This window comes from Thamnophis sirtalis, unplaced genomic scaffold (genome assembly GCF_051295495.1).
Source record: "Thamnophis sirtalis isolate CommonGarterSnake01/CBP01778 unplaced genomic scaffold, rThaSir2_p1.2 scaffold_1, whole genome shotgun sequence".
NCBI lineage: Eukaryota > Metazoa > Chordata > Lepidosauria > Squamata > Natricidae > Thamnophis > Thamnophis sirtalis.
Window position 1 is genome coordinate 124,448,254 of NW_028261381.1, and position 22,935 is coordinate 124,471,188.

Here is a 22,935-nt window from a genome sequence, read left to right on the forward strand (position 1 = left end):
TTTCTATACATAGAAGTGCTGCTCAAATATTTAAAAATTTAAATTTAGGTATATAAAATTAAGGAAATAATCTCAGGATATCTTTCTTCTTTATGCAAGGAACATTTGGATTTATAATTTATAAAATTCATTTCCTATTTATAAATTTCATAAAGTATACCAGTATACTACCCTGTATAAAAAGTGATTATGGGGGTCATTTCTGAAATTAAAATAAGCTATTAAACAAATAAAATGATAACTTTTTGAGATTTGAAACTAATTTTGTTTGGTAAAAATGGAAGGTGATTGATAAGAGAAACCCAGGAAACTATTTCTGTTCATTTAACTGTTCTGAATGGGTGCCTTCTGGAAGTTTTGGATTAGAATTCACTTCATGCCTTGGAATGCTGGAAGTTTTAAAAGGTAAAGGGTTCCCCTCGCACATATGTGCTAGTTGTTCCTGACTCTAGGGGGCGGTGCTCATCTCCGTTTCAAAGCCAAAGAGCCAGCGCTGTCCGAAGACATCTCCCTGGTCATGTGGCTGGCATGACTAAATGCCAAAGGCACATGGAATGCTGTTCTCTTTCCACCAAAGGTGTTTCCTATTTTTCTACTTGCATTTTTACATGCAATAAGAAAGGCTAAGCTTGCAATGACTGACTGCAGCTCTGAAGCCTTTTCAAGTCTTATGCTGAGATGCCAGATGTTGAACTTAAGACTACCCATATGCAAAGCATATGAAGACCCACATTGTTGGGGGCAATATGCTGACTGTAAACCGCTTAGAGAGGGCTGTAAAGGTATATAAATGTAAGTGCTGTTTCTATTTAGATTTGGTAGGGAGACAGCATCAAGGCAGGAGCTGGACAGACCTTAAATGTGGGATGTACAAGATATATGTAAGATTTATCAGGCAGGTGGCTCAGATTACTGATCTATCCTATAATATATTCCCTTTCATTAAAGCTTAGAGTTTCTCTCTCGTCTTTACTCACATGGATATCATAATAGCCTAGTTGACAAACTGCTGTCTGCTGTGCATTTCAAATACTTTAATTTTAGACTGAGGCTTGAAGACAATACTATGATAATCTTGCAAGTTATAATGGTAATTTCTTTCAATTCTTCCTTAGCTTTCTAAATACACTATAGTTTGGTGTATTCATTAGACTTTTATGACTAAAAAGACAGAGTATTTGCTATTTCCACTATTTCCTCAAAGTTTTTATGGCTTATAGCTCTTAAACCCTAGGGAGAAAAAAGACAAATGGAAATATAATATTTAAATCTCTAAGTGTGTCTTCCTAGTAAGCAATTTTGGCATTAGCCTTGTTCATCTTAGTACAATACAGGTGAAATGCTTAGCATAAGATAAATTTGATTACAAATGAAATGTTGAACATGAAGAGAATTCTTATATCATATATCTCATAACTGAATTTCCAATCATTCTATTTTAATGATTTTAAAAACCTTGTCTATGTATCTATAGTTTCCAAACATTAGCCAGAAAAATTATGGTAACTTAATCATATGTCTATTTGATGTGTTAACAATTCGCAAAAAGAATCAGGATTTAGTATTTTCTTATTATTTTTGGCAAAAATAAACATTACCACAAGCTATTATGTTACCTAAAACTATTAATGAGAATGTAAGAAAAATAATGATCATATCACTGAACTGTTGTATCTGGAAAACGCTTATATTAGAAATACATTATTTAAGATAAGATTTTCCTAAATATATATATATATATATTAGGCAACATAGCACTGATCTCTATCAAATTCAGAAAATGGAGGCATTTACTTTTTTTTAAGCATCTCTTCCAAAATTGTACAAATTCAAAACCTAAGTAACGTCTGCAATTAATTCCACATTTTTATCTATGGTAGTTTTAGTGTTTTTCTTTTTAACTTCATATTTGATGTTAATTATATTTTTATTTTCACAATGAGATCTTGTGACTGAGACTAAGACTTTATAGGAAGGCAGAATAAAAACTGAAAACATATTACCGAATTCAAAAACTTCAAGACATACCTATAATAGGCTTTTCTAAAAATGTCAATGCTAAACACCAGGTTATTAGTTGACGCATATATAGTGGTTTATATACCAGAATATAACAACTACATATTTAGATACATCTGTTAAACAATCTGTATTTTGCAGGGAAAACATCCAATACAGAGCATAAAATTGCCTAAAACATGCACACACAATGTAAATGTAATACAGATAAAACATATGCAGGAAATCATTTATGTATGGTTAGAAGTATTTAACCATTATTTTTTCTTTTAATTTTGCACCCCCAATATCTATATTTTCTGTAACATACCAACTGTTTTCTGTCGCACTATGCTTCTGGCCTTTTCTGTTCCTGGAGATCCTGTAGTTGTTGCACTGCGCTGTCTCATTGGGGCCTGCCCAGGTTGATCACGGCTCCAGCCTTTCGAAAATGACTTGTCCACAGATGCTTTTTGAAACTCATGTCCAATACCTGATATGGGAGCATTCACACATCCACTGAGAATTATGTATGCACAATAATTTAGAATGACATTATAAGAAATGAAATGCTATTATAGTAAAAGTTTAATTGATGATTTTGACTCAATAACACATTACTAAACTATAGCCAAGACTTATTTCAATAAGAAAAAAGAAGTTCCTCACAATTAATATGCATAATTTCAGACATATAAGCAAACCTCCTCCCCCTATATATAAATCTGCCATGTCTGTCTATCAGTTCAAATTTGAATGTATTCTTACAACAATCCTGTAAGGAATGATCCCACACCCCCCCCCCCCCCGGTACAGAGTCTCTTGAGCCAAGTTTAATTTTGGGAAACTACTAAGTAGGGAGACAAGGCAGGAGCAAAAGCTTTAAAAGTTTTAAAAATTTATAAAAACGTTAATATCCAGATAATCTGCTAGTGTTAAAACTCTGACCTAGTTGAACACTTACTGCATACACATATCATCCTTGACTTAATCCTTGGAATTATGAGCCCAAAATTTATGTTGTCAAGTGAAACATTTGTTAAGTGAGTTTTGCCCAATTTTATGACCTTTTTTGCCAGTTGTTAAATGAATCACTGTAGTTGTTAATAACTTGTTACGTGAATCTGGATTCCCCATTGACTTTGCTCATCAGAAGTTAACAAAAGGGGATCACATGGCCCTAGGACACTACAGCCCTTAGTCAGTTGCCAAGTGTCTAAATTTTGGTCACATGACCATGGGGATGCTGCAACAGTTGTAAGTATGAAAAATGGTCATCAGTCACTTTTCAATCACTTTTCGGTCACTAAATGACCAAAAAATATAGTTAGTCAAGGACTAACTGTACTTCCAGTGTATGTTTGCATAATCCAAACTCAATTGAAGATTCTGTTCATTCCTGGTTGTAGTATGCAATAGCAAAGAACAGAGGGGGGGGGGGGGAAACCCACAACCCAAACATCTCAGTATGGCCTGTGGAGCAGTGAGATACTTGTTTATGCAGCTAGACAAGTGGTAAAGGTTCATACTGACAATTGATACAGAACTTAAGGGCTCTTAACAGTGTATTTCCTACTTAAGAAAACATTCCACGGCGAAGTGTAATCCTCTTTCTCATGTTGTGATTACTTTACATAGCAACTAAGAGTGCTTATACACGAGCAGATTCAATTTCTTCATAAAACTGTATGGTATGTAAAAATTATGGCTTTGATTTTAATGAGGATTTCACGTTTTTAAAGCCAGACTAAAACCTGAAATACTACTTCCTCTTGTTGTTTGAACTCTGTATGCCGATCTCTTGATTAAACCTTCCAGAAGAATAGGAACATGCCCTGACTTATTTTATTTTTAAAAAATAGATTACAGAATGATGAAACTGAGTATATTTTATCTAGACAGTTTCCACCCTGATGGCATTCCACAAGGCCTTCCAGACCTGGCTGCGATCCCAGATCTTAGGGTAGGGTGGATTGTTAGATGTGTTGGTCATATGTTTTGAAGTTAGTGGTCTAGATTTGCCATTTTTTTCACTTCCCTTATGGTATTTTTTTATTGATCTTATTGTTATTTATTTTTATGTTGTGAACTGCCCAGAGATGGTTTGGAGTAGGGCAGAGCAGAAGTCAAATTCATAAATAAATAAAGGAATGTATAATACGGTATGTATTATTATATTTATTTTATATTATTAATAGATTACATAACAAGAGGTGGTTCTTTAAAGGAGAACCATGTTCTGTAGCTCTGGACTCATTTGTTTTGGGACCACAATTTTTCAACTTTAATTAACTCACACCTAAATTATGTCACTTACCTTTGCCCTTATGCTTTTTTTGTTTCTGCTCACTTAATTTGTCGAGTGGTAGATCACTGAGATCCAAGCTGTAGAGGTTTCTAGCCAATACTTTTGTCAGAGTTTCCATAGTTAATGACCACTCTGTGGCCAACTCTTCCCAATATGTCAGTGATGACAATACTGCTAAAAGGTCATCCCAAAGTTCTCGGGAAATGTACACATTTAAATTTGCTTTGATCCAAGCTACAATAAGAGTCTACAAAAAGAAATATAAAGGGAGGAATATACATATTTTTAGCAGAACAACTGAAATCTCGGTCATTTTTATTAAAATTATAAAAGCTGCATGGTTAATTAGCTGTGAAATATTTTTTGATGCGAGTTGATAACATAGCTTCAGTGTGTTTAACCTTTTATCTCGTTGCATATCTTTTTCTTCATCCTACATCATAAAATGTTGCTATGGATCTCTGTATCACCTAAGTTCATTTTCCCTGTCTTTCAACGTTCACCTTTCCTGTATGGTAGGGGAAAATAAGCTATCCTTGCATATAGCTTTTTGGAGAAGTTGAATAAGCCTCCACACACAATGTCTTGTAAGTCTAAGGAATTCTACTTGTTTTAAATGTGCATTAGTGACAAAACACATAGCCCCTCATCTGAATGACACATGCCACCAGCAATTGTTTTATTTGATGTTGCTTTCCATGTGGCTTATTTTTAGTTCCATTACAGATAATTAACTATTTTTATGTAAAGGAATCAGGAGAAATATTTAAAGATTAATAGATTTCATCTGGTGTTTCTGTTATTTATAAATAAAAATATTTATCACTGAGCATTCAGACAATAAGATAAACTGCTATGAAAACTAACATAAGTCTAACTGCTATTGCTAACATAAGAATGTAAATACAGTGGGGCAAAAAAGTATTTAGTCAGCCACCAATTGTGCAAGTTCTCCCACTTAAAAAGATGAGAGAGGCCTGTAATTGACATCATAGGTAGACTTCAATTATGAGAGACAAAATGAGAAAACAAATCCAGACAATCACATTGTCTAATTTGGAAACAATTTTTTTGCAAATTATGGTGGAAAATAAGTATTTGGTCACCTACAAACAAGCAAGATTCCTGGCTCTCAACCCTAACCCTAACCCTGTAACTTCTTCTTTAAGAGGCTCCTTTGTCCTCCACTCATTACCTGTATTAATGGCACCTGTTTGAACTTGCTAGCAGTATAAAAGACACCTGTCCACAACCTCAAACAGTCACACTCCAAACGCCACTATGGTGAAGACCAAAGAGCTGTCAAAGGACACCAGAAGCAAAATTGTAGACCTGCACCAGGCTGGGAAGACTGAATCTGCAATAGGCAAGCAGCTTGGTGTGAAGAAATCAACTGTGGGAGCAATAATTAGAAAATTATTACAAGACCACTGATAATCTCCTTCAATCTGGGGCTCCACGCAAGATCTCACCCCGTGGGGTCAAAATGATCACAAGAACAGTGAGCAAAAATCCCAGAACCACACGGGGGGACCTAGTGAATGACCTGCAGAGAGCTGGGACCAACGTAACACACTACGCCGCCAGGGACTCAGATCCTGCAGTTGCAGACGTGTCCCCCTGCTAAGCCAGTACATGTCCGGGCCCGTCTGAAGTTTGCTAGAGAGCATTTGGATGATCCAGAAGAGGATTGGGAGAATGTCATATGGTCAGATGAAACCAAAGTAGAACTGTTTAGTAGAAACACAACTTGTCATGTTTGGAGGAAAGAGAATGCTGAGTTGCATCCAAAGAACACCATACCTACTGTGAAGCACGGGGGTGGCAACATCATGCTTTGGGGCTGTTTCTCTGCAAAGGAACCAGGACGACTGATCCGTGTATAGGAAAGAATGAATGGGGCCATGTATCATGAGATTTGGAGTGCAAACCTCCTTCCATCAGCAAAGGCATTGAAGATGAAACTTGGCTGGGTCTTTCAGCACGACAATGATCTCAAACACACCGCCCGCGCTCTACATGGGGCAGCCCTTGAAGAGTGTTTAGAGACTCCAGCTGGTCCAGAATGCAGCCGCGTGAGTGATTGTGGGTGCACCCCGGTACACCGTTACACCTATCCTCCGCGAGCTGCACTGGCTACCTATTGGTCTCCGGATACGCTTCAGGATGCTAGTTATTACTTATAAAGCCCTACATGGTATTGGACCTGGGTACTTGAGAGACCGCCTTCTGCTGATTACCTCCCACAGACCCATTTGATCCCACAGATTAGGCCTCCTCCGTATTCCATCTGCCAGCCAATGTCGGCTGGCGACTACTCGGAGGAGGGCCTTCTCTGTGGCTGCCCCGGCCCTTTGGAACAAGCTCCCCGTGGAGATTCGGACCCTCTCCACCCTTCAGGCCTTCCGGACGGCCGTGAAGACCTGGCTGTCCCAGCAAGCCTGGGGTTGAGTTCCCCCCCCCACTCGAATTTGCTATGTCTGTTGTGCTTTTAAACTGTTTGTATTGTCTGATTGTCTTTGTCTTACTTTTTGTAATTTCCCCTCCCTTGGCTTTGTTCAGCTGCCCTGAGTCCCTTCGGGGAATAGGGCGGCCTACAAATTGAATAAAATCCAATCCAATCCAAAGGAATGGCTTCGTAAGAAGCATTTCAAGGTCCTGGAGTGGCCTAGCTAGTCTCCAGATCTCAACCCCATAGAAAATCTTTGGAGGGAGTTGAAAGTCCGTGTTGCCCAGCGAAAGCACCAAAACATCACTGCTCTAGAGGAGATCTGCATGGAGGAATGGGCCAACATACCAGCAAGAGTGTGTGCCAACCTTGTGAAGACTTACAGACAATGTTTGACCTCTGTCATTGCCAACAAAGGATATATAACAAAGTATTGAGATGAACTTTTGATATTGACCAAATACTTATTTTCCACCATAATTTGCAAAAAAATTCTTTCCAAATCAGACAATGTGATTGTCTGGATTTGTTTTCTCATTTTGTCTCTCATAGTTGAGATCTACCTATGATGTCAATTACAGGCCTCTCTCATCTTTTTAAGTGGGAGAACTTGTACAATTGGTGGCTGACTAAATACTTTTTTTGCCCCACTGTAACTAATGATTTCCTACAGAAGACAAATGAAGGAAAGACCTCATCTATAATATTTGAAATGCGTAAAATATTAAAATGTATTAATTTGCCTGAAAAAGAGGACCAGCAAGTCTTCCTGCTAAAGTTAAATTCTTTCTTCCTTGATACTGTATAAAAAATTGAGATGGTATTTTCAATACTGATTCTGTTACTCGGAGCAGCACAAGCAGCATTTGTTCCCTGCAAAACAAGAGTAGTTAGTATTATTTAAAGTCAAATAATTAACTTTATTACTGAATATGGGCACTCTCTAGAAAATAAAAACAAATAAAAACAAAAATATACAGGCTATGAAGTAAATTATCTGCAACTTTTTCAACTTCCAATGATTATTTATTAACAGTATTTTTAGATTGGGGAAATATTACATTAAGTGGGAGATAAGTATGTGCCATATTATCAAAACAGAAATACTTTACCAAGTTTTCTTGTCCATTGTCACTTGTACCACCATGTAGCGGTAGATATTAAGAATGCGTTTACACATATCTGTATGCTCATCTAACAAACTTTTAATCTCATTTGCTGGCTCAAGAAGAAATATATTTGAGGAATTTGTTATAAACACCTGTAATTAAAAAAAATAAAAACAATTATACTTAAGAAATCAGCTAAGTATTACCACATTGATTATAATGAGGAAACAAACCCATCTGAATTAACTTTATAAAACCTAATTGAGCGTTTTTAAGGAGTGAAAAAAGACAGTTCCAAAACAAGTATCAAACAGAATTTTTCAAATTCAGAATGGTTGTCTGAAACACAGAGAGTAAATATGTGCTGATATTTTGGTAGACATATTGCTAGATCTCAAACTCAGTATGTTAAGAGATACACATTCTCGTAAGTCACCAGGGTTCAATCATATGGAATGTTCATAACCAATTGCTAGCTACTTTGTAGATAACAATTGATAACTTTTCTCCCTATTTAAATTACTTTGATGTTTATTTGTATGACTTCCTTATAAGTATGGGGAAACAATAGTTAAATTGTACCAGGATGCTGACACTCTACATGTCTATTTTATGATTTGGCCCTTGTTTTTAAATTCTGCATTCATTCTGCATTCCATGCTATACTGAGTTATCCAATATAACTGTCCTAATGCGGGAAATTTATTTATATACTCCCTTAGTTCTCTGTTTTGGGAATTTATTCTTATTACAGGGCAGTGGCTGTCTTAGTGTGAGCGTATTCATAGTAATAAGAAGGCCAACAGCTGTTTTTAAAGTAATTTGCAAGTATAGGCTGCCCCTGCTTGAAAAGGTTATCCTTGCATTAAAAAAGTGCCGGGAAGAACGCAATTTCTTAGGTAGATATTTCTCATTTAAAAGTAAAAGTACAACTGGAATTCTTGTGGTGTCATATTTCTTAATAAATATTGGTCTTAGTGACACAAATTCCTTAGATCAGAGCTGTCAAACTCCTGATCCATGGGCTGATGAATCACATGCTGGCCACGACCATGCCTGTTTTTTTCGAAGGGGGAAAAAGTCCCAATACGTCATGTGATACCGCCGTGATGACATGAGTTTGACACCCTGCTTTAGATGGATAATTTCCATTACTAATTGATGAAGAAGTCTGACATTTTTATCGTATTCATTGTTCCAAATCTTTGAGGGGTTCCGATACTTTTGTCATCCTTCCAATTGCACTTCATATATAAGGAGCATCTTTATGCTATTCATAATTCTTCTTTTGGTTGTTCTGATATTTTCTTGCTTCACTTTTTTTTCTATTAAAGGCATTATACAAGTGTTAAATATTTTGGTTTGCAAACTCTTGTCAGCATTATTTATTAGTGATCTCAAATGATATTTTTAGCAGGGGAAGTGATCTGATGCCATATTGAAGTAACAGTCTGTATGTGTCCCCTTCTTAAAACTTTGTACTGTAGTTTAGGTGTTCATTATAATCTCATTTTATCAGAACATGCAAAAACAACAAAACAAAATACATAAACATTTTAGTTCTAGTGTAAATTGCATCCATTTCACTTCAGGAAAGATTTTTGCAAAAGGCACAACCAAAGAACACTGGAAAATGTTATGTAGGAAATAAAAAAGAAATAGATGCTTACTTGTAGTACTGCTTGTATTCCAGCTCGTATACCTTGTTCCAGATTGTCCAACTCAGATGTTTTATAGGGAACTTCCTGATAACAACCATTTCTTGTCCAGTTTGAATTTCGAATAGGACAGGAACTACCTGTACTTTCCTATAACAGAGGTAATTATTTCTTTCCAAATATCCAGAGAGATACAGAGATATACATACAGTTTAAATTTTCTTGCTGTTCTGAATTATCTGATCAGCAGTGACCAAAAATATTAGGGAATTATTTCTACTCTCTTAAAATTATCAGCGTTCAGTAAAAGTACCTATATAAGCTTCCTATAATGAATAGCTGGGTTTCATCTGTTTCAACCAACAATACATTTGTTAAAGAACAGTAATTATAATCTAATTATCATTGTACTTTTTGTATTACATTTCTCTTGGATCTCACTGTTTATACTCTCATATAGACTGTGCAAATATATTTGTAATTAAAAGCAGGATCTCATGCTATTAATGAAATGAACTGCAATTTTCAAATTTAATTTATCACAATAAACTCTGTTGTTCCTTCTAGGAGAAAATTCTTCCATTGCTACTACCATCATCAAACTTCAATAATGTACTGCTATTATAAACTATGATTATATTCACACTACACATTCTTCAACCATATGAATATTTTTTTAAAAAAAAGATATTTATCTGATCACACAGAAAATAATGAAAATCTCATGGCCAATCATATGTAAACAGAATTAAACAACCCTGGAGATAAAACTGGGTTTTATTTAAAAATAGGTATTATTATTCTGGGACCTACAAAATATGGAAGAAAGATAATCCATGAACATAATGTTTTAGTCTAAGAATGGCCAAAAATTTCCAAGTGCCCTAATAAATAATAGTTCTCCCTCACTTAATCTTCAAATGAGTTTGTTAAGTGTAAAAACTGTAACGTGTTTCCCCGAAATTACGACATGTCCTGATAATAAAACCATGCCATATTTTTCCTGTGGGCAAAAATATACGCCCTCACCCAATAGGCCCCCTGGACAGCCCCCCCTCCAGCCAGGCAGAGCGCCACTCACCAACCTAGTGATATCCCAAAGGCGCAAAGCCGCAGGAGCTGGGTGGAGGGGAGCAAAGGCGCTCACATGGTTTGACGCCTTTGGGATACCGCTAGATTGGTGGGTGGTGTTGTGCCCAGTGGGGGGTTATGTTGGTGAGTTGCGCTGTGCCCAGTGGGGGGTTACCTGGCAGCTGTTCTCATGAGCAGCAGCCCGGCAATACCCCTTTCCAGCCAGGCAGAGCGCCACTCTCGACCCAGTAATATCCCAAAGGCGCTAAGCTGTGTAGCGCTCTGCCCGGCTGGAAAGAGAGGTTGTGCAAGCACTTGTTGTGCCTCCAGCTTGTGTGGCTTCCTGCCTCACCATGCCCAACTCTCCCTGCAGGGCTGGGCCAGGTCGCCGCCACCCCCCCCCCCCACTGCCCTGCTACTGCTGCCGCCATGCTCCGAGTATAACTGGCTTCCAAACTCCGGAGATCCTCTCTATGATTGTGGGCTGGCTACGGGAAGACTCTCTGTACCAGTCTTCCAACAGCCAGCCCGCAACCATAGAACGTAGTCCCAGAGCGGCCCCTACCAGAAGACTCGGCAGCGGATCTCTGGAGTTTGGAAGATGGTTATGCTCAGAGCATGGCAGCAGCGGCAGGGCAGCGGTGCCCTGACCCAGCCCTGCAGGGAGAGTTGGGCATGGTGAGGCAGGGAGACACGTGAGCTGGAAGCAGAACAAGTGCTCACGCAACCTCTCTTTCCAGCCGGGCAGAGTGCCATGCGGCTTAGCGCCTTCGGAATATTACTGGATTGGTGAGTGGTGCTCTGCCCGGCTGGAAAGAGGTGTTGCCATGCGGCTGCTCATGAGCATGGTCACCTCATGGGGCTTTGTTGCATTGTTGCAACAGCGCAACACAGCTGTTTGCCCCTGAGGCTGTCCCCGGCTTTTCGGGCACCTGCTCGCAAGAGAGCAGCCACCCGGCAATTCCAAACCAATAAGCCTCCCCCCCCAATAATAAGGCCCAAGCAAAATTTGGGGGGGGGTCATAAGAAAATAAGACCCTGTCTTATTTTCGGAGAAACATGGCATTATACATATAATCTTATCTTTCCTTTTTCTTTCTTTCCAGGAACAAGTTATACTAGGTAATTTTACACTTGGTTCTCACAATCTTCTTTTATGTATTTACTCAGATGTACAATGAATCAAGATGCTGTTGCATAAACATGGGAAAAGAGAAATCAAAGAATGATTTCAGATGTTTTTACCTCCTCTCTTTCTTTTCCTTTCTCTGATGAATTATGTTCTGCAATGTTTTCATCACTGTCTATGTTCAACGATATAACAATTTCTTCTGGTTCTTTCATAAATAATGGCTTTTCTTCTTGTTGGATCCATTCTTGATATACTTTAACCACTTTCCTCATCGCTGCTGCTTCACATATTGGCAGTAAAAATGCCTAATTAAGGAAAAAAGGAGTCATAAGGTAGATTATGGAACAAGCTTTCTATTACAGTTAAAAAGATTCTTTGGTTTAAACTTAAGGCATTCTGTTTAAAAGCCAATGAATTCTTTCAGTGACAGCAGCATACTGAAAATGTCATTTTCATTAGAAATTCAAAATCACTCAATTTGTTTTTGAAAGGAAACAGAAGAGCAAAGAAGCACAAAAATCAGAAACTGCCACCCAGTTTAGCAATTTATTATTTGTCTATATTTAGAAAAGCAGAACTCAGAGGCATCTGAAGGGGGAATAATGAAAGCAGCATCATAATGCTGAGGAAAACACCATTGCTAGGTCCCACCTGACTGGACAAGCCACACCAGTTTCCCATCTCCCCTTTTTAGGATCCTGGATGAAACAGATTACATCAGGGGTCCCTCACAGTGTTGGGGAGCCGGAATGTCTGGTGGGCATGACTAGGTGGTCATGTGACTGGGTGGTCATGGCTAATTTAGCAGTCCATTTTGCCTCTGTCCTTGCTGTACCTTGCTCAACCTAAGGAATCTATTTACTTAATGCCCCCCCTCCCTAGAAAAAGAGCACAAACTTTATTGCCACTTGTCTAACTTCATTAAAACAGCAGCTTCAGGCTCCTTAAAATAGGCTATTAAAAAAAGAATAAAACAAACAGAATTTCCTTCAAAATAACTCCGGATCATATGTTTCAGATGACCACACAATAAATCAGACTGAGAACTGTACCAATTAAACTAAAAAACCCAAGATGGGCATTGAGAGACATCTGAAAGGCTGTTTTTAAAGCATTTTTAAAGCTTTTTAACACACTACTTTACAAGCTGACAGATGCTTTGCAAGCCGGGACCACCCCCTCTCCTACTCACCCACCAGCCCTGGGTCACATGGCTGTGGAAAACATCTGAAAGGCTGTTTTTAAAGCACTTTTAAAGCACTTTTAACACACTACTTTCCAAGCCGGCAGCTGCTTTTCATCCCACCACTCCACAGACTAGATAGTTTGCATTGGCGGGCTGGATCCGGCCCATGGGCCATAGTTTGAGGATGCCTGGATTATAGGGACTCCTAGTCAGGATTAAGGTCCGGTTATGGGACAGAAACAGCACTGGTCACACTTGTGGATAATCTCTGGCGAAAGCAGAATAGTGGTACTGCAATCATCCTAGCTCTTCTTGACCTCTCAGGAGACATGGCTGCTGAGCTGCCTACAGGATTTGGATGTGGACAGCATGGTCTTCCATTAGTTTGGCTCCTTTTTCGTCTTTCTTTTCTCCAAGGTCAATTCCAATCAGTGTTAATAGGGAGTGAGAGATCCAGCCCTTGGCTGCTCTTTCTGGTGGGCTGCAGGGCTCAGTACTCTCTCCACTCCTTTTTAACGCTGGGTGAGATAATCCAACACCATGGATTGACGTATCAGTATGCTAATGATATTAAACTCTATTATCTCCACCCAATGGCCCAAGTAATGTTGCTGCTGCCCTATCGCGTGGTATGTGTGGGCTGGATGGGGGACAATAGGCTTTGGCTTAACCCTGGCAAGATTGAATGACTTTGAGCGCATAGAGCTGTCATTCCTATCCAATGATCTGGTATATCTACAGCTTCAAAATTTTGTGATGTTATGATGGATGTATTCAGTTCAGGGAGACTGATACAAATTATTGTGTTGAGATTTTGCCTCTGACCATCTATTAATTAGGAGTATAATGAAAATCTACATTTGTGAACATTATATGAAACACAGAACAGATTCTATGATAAACTTTGATCCAAACATAAATTCTTTTCAGAAACAAAGGATTTTTTTTACCTGACGAAATATTTCTGTGAGAAAGTTAACATTACTCCTTTTAGAAGAAAAAACTTTTCGGACTATTTCAATGTCTGTAAGATGCTCCTCATCAATACTGCAAAGGCTGGAGGAACTCGGTTCTCTTTCGGTCAGTGTGCTTGTGTTAGAATGAGATTGTTCAGTTTCTGGATTTCTATCAGATCTATCAGTGGCATCACTTTTGCTGTCTTCTCTGGATGCCAAGGTAGCAGCTGCTCTCTGAAATAAAAAAATGAAATGACAAATAAAAAGATAAGCCTTTCTCTCTCTCTCTCTTTTGGAGAAGTCTGGTAGAGAGAAAGGAGGATATTTTAGCCATTTATTTCCAGTAGCAAAGCTCTGAACTAGTCATCCAGCTTACTCTACATTATAGACTGCTGTGAGGATAAGAGAGAAGGGACCATATTTGTCATCTAGAATTATTTGGAAAAAAAGTGAGAATGAAAATTAAATAAATAGGATCAGCTTTTTTCCTATTCAGTTGATCATATCACCTTCTTGGTTCTACCTGAATATTCTTTGGCACAATTTCCCCTTCCATTCCAGGAATCTGAGGTCCTGCAGGAGGTTTTGGCTCAAGCCAGAAAGACACCAACCATCTGATGACAATAACGCGAGCTTTAAGGAAAGGTTCCTTTGTGCAATATACTGTTTCATTTGTTTCAGCATCTTTCTTCATGATTACATAATGTGGCTTTGGTCTCATCTGAGGCATATCTGCAGGAGAAACAATGATAAGATGGAAAAGATTTCAAGCCAAAGTTAATTTTGGATTACTAGTTACCTAAATATAATCAAACATGCATAATGGCTAAAATTTAAAGATTTCAATGCAAACATAATCCTGCAGTAGATAACGGACTGAGCTAGGTGATCTCCAAAAATCCTTCCAATGCTTCTATTTTATGAAGTACAAACAAATGATTTTATTTATTTATTCAATTTGTATAGCCGCCCATCTCAAAGTGACTCAAATTGTTTTCTTCTTCAGAACCATATAGTTCTATTAACTATATGGTCAAGTTTGAATACTGTGATAAAAATATAATATAAAAGCCCCAAAACTGCAATTGTATAGAGGCATTTAGGACTGTGTTTAGATAAAGTCAATAGGACAAATTTCCAAGTAAATGTTTTGGGTTTCTGATTTAACTTAGTCGTCTTATATTTCCTCAGAATTAAATTCAATGAATCATGGAAAATGCTTCTAAAAACACTGAAATAATGCTTACCGAGGACTGGGTTATACAAGCTGTTTTCTTTACACATATTTGGGAAAATATAAGGCAAGTAATATTTCTTAAAATGTGAAAATAAGAATGAAAATCCCTTTTCTTGATTTTCTCTGTTCTTCCATTCCAGACTTTTGACCTACAATGTGAATGTTGGATTATTTATATCTATTTCAGAGGCAGATATAAAGCAATTATATATTTTAAATGTATCAACCATATGCTATTAATAGTTATTTTCACTCATTTCCATCTGTTTCATTCTGCATTTTAGTATGTTCCTATTTTAAAATGAGTAGATTGTGATTTTATTTTTTCTTAATCTCTGGGTCTTCAGCAAGATATAGTAGTAGCTCTTTAGCGTGATGCATCGTGACTGAATTTTCAATGTGATGGAGTTGAAACTCTGACCTTATTTCATTTTTTTCCAGGAATTAAAAAACACAAGGATAATTTCAGAGGCAGAAAAGAAGATTACCATCATCAATTTCCCCATCAGAAGGGGAAGGTTTATTTTTATTTTTGTAATATATATTGTTTTTATTTACAATTGCTTATACAACTTGCAAACTGTTTTGGGGGATACTATTACCCTGAAATATTAATACAAATTATTTTAATAAATAAATATATACTCTCTCATTTATAGAATTGCTCTTTTAAGAAACTATGTTTACGTAAATAATGTTATTGATTAGTAAATAACTAAATATATTGTAATGTGCATAATATACATTAAATGTATTAATTTTAAACAAACATTTCAATTCCTAATCCTTAAAAATACTTCTAAACATATGCTCATTTTATTAAAGAATGAAGATATCTGAATTAAACTGAATCTTATCCAATTATTAATTTTGGTTTATATTAGAAAACCAATCTCTCCCCCCCTCCCTCCAAAATACAACCAACTTACCTGAATTACTAAGTATTTTAAAAGTGCTTCTAAAAAATAGCTTGTCAGATCATCCTGGCCTTTATCTCCTGACTGTGGTGGGACAAGTGGAGTAATTTCTTCTACAGTCACTTGTGCTGTTCAATAATAAATATTAAGACCATTAAGTTGACAAAAACCTAATATGGATTTTTATCAGCTTATATGCATAATCACACAATAAAATTTATTTATTTAGCATTAGAAGAATATTCAGTTGTACAATTTTTTCAACTACGAATTGTAATTTTCAGTATATTATAAACCTGTAACATTTATGTCAAGTCCATCCTAGTTTCTCTCAAGCATGCAGATTACAAACATCAGAAATAGTATGCTTCATAAGACTTATTGAGGAACTTAAAAAGAATGCCGTCCTTCCTGTGGGCGTGGCCTGTTGCCGAGGAGGGCTCCACCGAGCTCCTCAGAGATCTGGTCTGTATATCTAAATAAGATCATAGATAGCACCCCTTTTTGGCTAAGAAAGGGGCAGGGAGGATAGCTCCGTAGGTTAGGGTCTATTCGTAAGCCACAGCCTTTTTCTTTTTTTGGCTGTGGAAGAGATTAGATCCAGCCGAAGCGGAGCCTTTATCTCCGGCCAGTTCTTCTCAGCTGCCTTTTTTTTTTTTGGCAGCCCCAGACAGGCTAGCCCCCCCCAGGACAAAACAAAGTTTTTTTCAAGCTAGAGTTGATACGGGAGGGTACCACCCCTGTGAGATTTATGCTTTTATTACTATCTTAAATACCAGCACCATTTGTCTTAAAGACTTCTTTGTTTAAATAGACTTTAAAATGGCGATTTCTCTCCGTGGATGATTACTGGATGTACTTAGCCGGGCTTATCTTCCTGCAGACCGCTCCTTAACAAAATAAACTCTTTTTCTTTGGAAATAGAGGGGAGCGAAGCACTGCTTACTTGTTTATCTATTATGGCACCCAGATCAAAGAAACGTCTTGCTACAAATGTGTCTAAAGAATTTAAACAATCTTTTTTGGAAACTCAGCCTTTGTCTCCTACGCCCTCTACTGGAGAAGTTTTAACACAGGAATATCTCTTTAAAATATTTAATGCCCTTAAGCAAGAACTTAAGGAATTTGTATTGCAACTTTATGAGGATCTAAAATCTAAAGTTAATCAAATGAAGGCGAATACGTTTGCAGCCGTGTCTGCCCTGTCAGATTACTCTGCTGAAATAGAGAACAGATTGGAAAGTCTGGAGAAGGCTAATTTTGATTTGACTACCAATATTCAAATTTTACAAGAAAAAATTAGAAATAACGAAGAACAGCTTATGACGCTAAATTTTGATAGGAGGGCATTTTCAATAAGAGTCAGAGGATTCCGTGAAAAGGAGCAAGAGAATTTGAAACAGACATTTGCTGAAGCCTTCAGCCATGCGCTGGGAAGCCCGGGACTTAACTTTGATTGGCAGATTCGGAAAATCTATCGCCAGAACTCTTTGATAGCGGAACAGCGACAGCTCCCGAGGGACATAATTATACATTTCTCTACAAAAGAATCTAGAAACGCGATTGTGCAAAAGTTCCATAATAACAGTCTCCGAGTTGATGACCAGGACGTGATTGTCTTCAAAGATATACCTTTCCAAATGTTGAGAGCAAGAAGGGACTACGCCTTTTTAACTAAAGAGCTTAGGAGTCAACAGATTCGATACAGATGGGAGGCCCCTGCCGGCATCACGGTTACATTTGAGAATCAAAGATTTCGTCTTAACTCTGTTTCGGAAGCTCAAGATTTCTATTGTAGGATTCTGAAGGCGGGACTTCCTGACGCGCTTGGAAGAGAGGAGAGACAAGCGGAAGGAGAAAGCAAACGGCTGGCCATGCGGCTGCAAGATGGAGGGGGTAGCCCCTCCTCCCTCGGAGAAGCAGAAGAACGCAGATCGAGAATTTAGATACTTCAAAAGACTTCCTAAAGTTGAGGACTGAATGGGGGTTTGAGACCTCTCTCCGGTAGAAAAAGTGGACTAATTTTTATCAGAAGGGAAAGCTGGGTGAAACTACTTTGAGCTAGATTCTAAAGTAACGTTAGCATAAATCTGATAGTGGTTAAAAGAATGCGGAATGATTTATGTTGTTTAAACTTTGTTAGATGGGACTATTTTAAAATAGAAGGTTAACTGACTCTTGCTGAAAGCATTATTTGAATATGATCCATGCTATTTAACTTTTATTTGAAGGGAAAGTTGGTTGTAATAGTTCTGAGTTATTTTTCAAATAAACGCTAGTATAAATTTGATAGTGGTAAATATTAGACAAGCAAGAGATGAGGGTAAAATGCATGTGGAATGAACTACGTTATTTGTGGTAAATATCAGACAAGCAAGGGATGAGGGCAAAATTTACGTTGTTTAAAGCTTATTAGAACAGGAAGCCGCTTGGGATTATCTTAAGATAACTGTAAAAAGAAGGTGGAATGATTTATGTTGTTTAAACTTTGTTAGAAGCGACTACCTTAAAATAGAAGGTTAACTGAATCTTGCTGAAAGTATTATTGGAATATGTGGAATGATTCATGCTACAAATCGCTCTGAGTTATATTTTAAACAAATGGTAGTACTACGTTATTTGTGATAAATATTAGACAAGCAAGGGATGAGGGCAAAATTTACGTTGTTTAAAGCTTATTAGAACAGGAAGCCGCTTGGGATTATCTTAAGATAACTGTAAAAAGAATGTGGAATGATTTATGTTGTTTAAATTTTGTTAGAAGCGACTACCTTAAAATAGAAGGTTAACTGAATTTTGCTGAAAGTATTATTGGAATATGTGGAAGGATTCATGCTACAAATCGCTCTGAGTTATATTTTAAACAAATGGTAGTATAAATTTGATAGTGGTAAATATCAGACAAGTGGGGGATGAGGGTAAAATACATGTGGAATGAACTAAGTTATTTAAATTCTATTAGAAGGGGAAGTCGGTTGGAATTACAGAAATTGATTCCTGTGTAAAGTAATATCTGATCTACGCTGCTTAACTTTACTAAGAAGGGGAAATCGGGTTAGATTATTTTGAATTACTGTTTGAAAAAGGGGTAAAGAAAGATCATTTACGTTGTTTAAATTTTATTAGATGGGAAAGTTTGATTATTTGTCTGTAAAGTTATATTTGAATATATGGCATAAACTACGCTGCTTAAATCTTACTGGAAGGGATCATGAGGTTTAGGAAGGGAACGGGAGAGTCTACAGAAGGTCGGGGTAAATAGCAAAGAAGTAAGAGATGAGAATAAAATATAGATAGAATGATTTATACTATTTAAGCATAGATAAAGATGGGGGGCTGAGATCAACACAAAGAGTGGTTTCTTTTTTTCTTTTTTCTCTTTTCTCTTTTCTTTTTTTCCTTTTTTTTTTCTTTCTCTGCTTTTCTTTTCTTTTTTTTTCTTTTTTTTTTTGATATATTACCTTTATTTTTTAATCCATATGTATACAAGATATCTTAGATAGAAGGTAGTGCCAGGTGTGGACCCTGGGAAGTCGGGAGGATTAGGGATGGGGATTGTGGGGGGTGGGGTGGGGGGGTGTTAATATAGTTTTAATAAGAACAAGAATGTATTTATATACGGTGGTTCCTTTTTTATTATTATTATTATTATTATTATTATTATTATTATTATTATTATTATTATTATTTTCCTTGGTTTACTTTACTTTTATCAGATCAAACAACACTCGAACAAAGGCATACACCAAGGAGGGAGGTAGAGGGAAGGAAGAGGGAGGAGTAAGGAAGGAGTAAGGGGAATGTAAGGAGTAAGGGGAATGTAAGGAGGGTGTCTGGGGAGTAAGGGGAGAAGGAAGGCTTGAGGGGAAAGGGAAGTAGGAGGGGAGTGTTAGAGGGAGAAAGGAAAGTTGGAGGGGGTAGATGGGGTGTATGGAGGACGCAAGGGTTAGGTGGGGTTGTGAATGATGAGTTGTGTTTCCTTTTTACTTGTTCGTTTTATTCCCTTTTTCTTTTTTTTTTTCTTTTCTTATAGTAAATACCCTGTATATAAATGATTGCAAATGGAATGTGAAAATTGAATAAAATATATTTCCTAAAAAAAAAAAAAAAAAAAAAAAGAATGCCGTCCTGCTTGCTACGCTTATTTGTTTTATTTATTTAATTTAATGTTCTGTCTTTTTGTTCAAATAAGCAATGTAGCTTAAGAGTAATTAAAATACACGATGCAGAGAGATTTGATGGGTAACTGTGGGATTGGACTAGAAAGGTCTTTGCCATAATTCAGCATTATCTACTCATGCTTGGTTTTTTTATTTAAATATGTGTATTTATCCCTCCATTCCTGGAATCAATCAAAACATGCAACAAGAACAACACATACACAGTTTCATCTGAAGGATGGAGATAAATATTGGAAAAAACTACACACACACACACACACACACACACACACACCTTTTAAGTCTAAGATAAATGTAATGATTTTGTCTGGTATTTTGTATAAAACGATCCTGGCACTGTTAGCTAGTTGATATTTTGCATTAATTAAAGTTCACATTAAACACACAGAGGTTCTTATTTTTTCTTAAAAGAATACTGAGGAGGTTTCAGCTTTCACAAGGGACAGGAATACACTCCTTACTTTCTACATAACAACTGACATACTCCAACAGAGCACTAATTATGAGGATGCAACAACATCATAAAAACTAAGACTTACATCTGAGTTAATATGTTTGGGATTCTATTAATTATCACAAATGTTTTTTTGAAAATGCACATTTCATACTTACTTTCTTGTACATTTAGCACAGGGTTTATGAGATTATCTAGAGTCTGAGGACCATGTTCAGATTGTGGTGGCGGAAATCCAGGGATTAAACAAGAAAACATACACAGCTGTTCTTTACTACAATTATTTTGAAGTGCTTGCAACCATAAGAGGAATAGACGGACACCTTCACGACGAATCTTAAATAATGAAATAAAAAAAGTTAACATTTCACATTTATTTAATGATAACTTTGAATACTTCAGTTGTATTATTCCAGTGCTAAAATAACAATTAGAGATACTCCCAATATATTAAATAAAATGTTGTGAATAAGATTTTTAAAGTTCTGACCCAATACAAGTAGTCATCAATTTACTACCAGAATTGGAACCAGAATTTCCATTGCTAAGAAAGGCAGTTTTTTTAAGTGAGTCACACATGATTTTACAATCTCTTTCGCCATGATTGATTAGAGAATCACTGCAGTTGTTACGTGAATTGTACAATCATTTAGTGACTCTGACTTCCCCCATTGAGTTTGTTTGAGAGAAGTTGGCTGATAAAGTTGCAAATGGCAATCACATAACCTAAGACCCTACAGCAATAAATACATGCCTGTTGCCAAGCACCTGAATTTTATTCATGTGATTATGGAAATGTTACGATAGTCGTAAGCATGACGAATGGCAATAAGTCACTTTTTTTCAATGCTGCTGTAAGTTGGAATGGTTGCTAAATGAATAGTTGTAAATAACAGACTAGCTGTATTACAAAAAATATCCACGTGTCGTCTCCAGTTCTTATATTTTAAGCATACCTTTAAAGAATTCCCTGTGTGAAGTAATTTCTTTAAAATTAAGCCTGAAAAATAGAAAACAGTGTACAGTTAATATTCATCCCTTTACAGGTAAGATAAACTGTGAGAGTTCTCGGTCAGACTTGATAAAGTCCTTTTAACAAGTCCTTGGCAATCTCTAGATTACTTTTGGTGATCTTAATTCCAACTGGTAATAGGCTGTATACCAGAAGTGACAAAAGATCACCTTTGAATCATTTTATGACTCTATTTTCCAAACAAATACAATATACACAACAATATATTCTTGACAGTTTAAAGTGCATCTTCTGTGAATGAAAAAGTGCAGCATTGGTGAACTTTGTATGGTCATTACAAAGAGCATTACAGGATTATAACAACAACAGGATATTCATTCTTTATAAAACATTCATCAGATTGCAATTTGAATTAAATTCATAAACATAAATAATATAAAAACATATATAACTAACCATTCATACAGAATCTTTCTTATAGAAGAGAATATTTGTAACTCAGGGTTGAACTCCAGGGTCCTTGGTTCTTTTCTTGCAGATGTTTCATTATCAAATTAGGTAATGCAGTGGGTTAGAATGCAGTACTGCATGCTACTTCTGTTGGCTGCAATTTGGCAGTTCAAATCTCACCAGACTCAAGGTTGACTCAGCTTTCCAGCCTTCTGAGGATCCAAATTGTTGGGGGCAATATACTGACTCTGTAAACCGCTTAGATATGTCTAAGTGTAATTGTTATTGCTAACATTATCAGTGCACTAGTAATGAAACAACTGCAAGAAAAAAACCAACCTCAGAGAACACCAAGGAAGGACCCCACAGAATCTTTCTTAACATATTTCGATTAGTTACAAAATATATTCCTATGAACTCTTATCAAGAAGAGGTAACTAACTTTGGCCTTCTAGCTATTGCGGCATGTAGCTTCCCTAATCTAGGCTTGCAGTTCTTAATAGCTAAAGGGCCATAGGCTCCCATTATTTGCTCTAAGGCCAGGATGGCGAACCTGTGGCACATAGAGCGCTCTCTGTCGGCATGTAAGCCATCACCCCAGCTCCACTGCGCATGTGCGTGCACCTCCCACTGGCCAGCTGATTTTCAGGTCTCTGCCGTGCATGCTTGAGGCACATGTGGGAGACACGCACACATACACAGGAGGGTGCAACATATCCCCCCAGCCTGTTTTTGGTCTCAGGAGGCTGCCGGGAGGCCTACTAGACCCAAAATGGAATGTGGGGGGTGGTGGTCACGTGTGAATGTGCGGGGAGCACGGGGGTAATGTGCGCATGGATGTGGGGGGGTGTCATTG

General features: G+C 37.2%; 1 protein-coding gene across 6 annotated transcripts in view; it reads right to left on the reverse strand.

Annotated features, from left to right (window-relative positions):
* The window catches only part of RALGAPA1 (Ral GTPase activating protein catalytic subunit alpha 1), a 130,786-nt gene that overhangs the window by 96,186 nt on the left and 11,665 nt on the right, over window positions 1-22,935 (reverse strand). For all 6 annotated transcript variants that reach the window (XM_014071096.2, XM_014071097.2, XM_014071098.2 and 3 more), the window contains exons 5-16: window positions 21,613-21,656; window positions 20,815-20,992; window positions 16,034-16,149; window positions 15,115-15,253; window positions 14,391-14,599; window positions 13,862-14,101; window positions 11,839-12,030; window positions 9,535-9,672; window positions 7,868-8,016; window positions 7,499-7,628; window positions 4,316-4,553; window positions 2,330-2,491 (exon numbers count right to left, since the gene is read on the reverse strand). In XM_014071096.2, coding sequence (XP_013926571.2) covers window positions 2,330-2,491; window positions 4,316-4,553; window positions 7,499-7,628; window positions 7,868-8,016; window positions 9,535-9,672; window positions 11,839-12,030; window positions 13,862-14,101; window positions 14,391-14,599; window positions 15,115-15,253; window positions 16,034-16,149; window positions 20,815-20,992; window positions 21,613-21,656 — 1,935 coding nt within the window. The remainder of the gene's footprint in view (window positions 1-2,329; window positions 2,492-4,315; window positions 4,554-7,498; window positions 7,629-7,867; window positions 8,017-9,534; window positions 9,673-11,838; window positions 12,031-13,861; window positions 14,102-14,390; window positions 14,600-15,114; window positions 15,254-16,033; window positions 16,150-20,814; window positions 20,993-21,612; window positions 21,657-22,935) is intronic.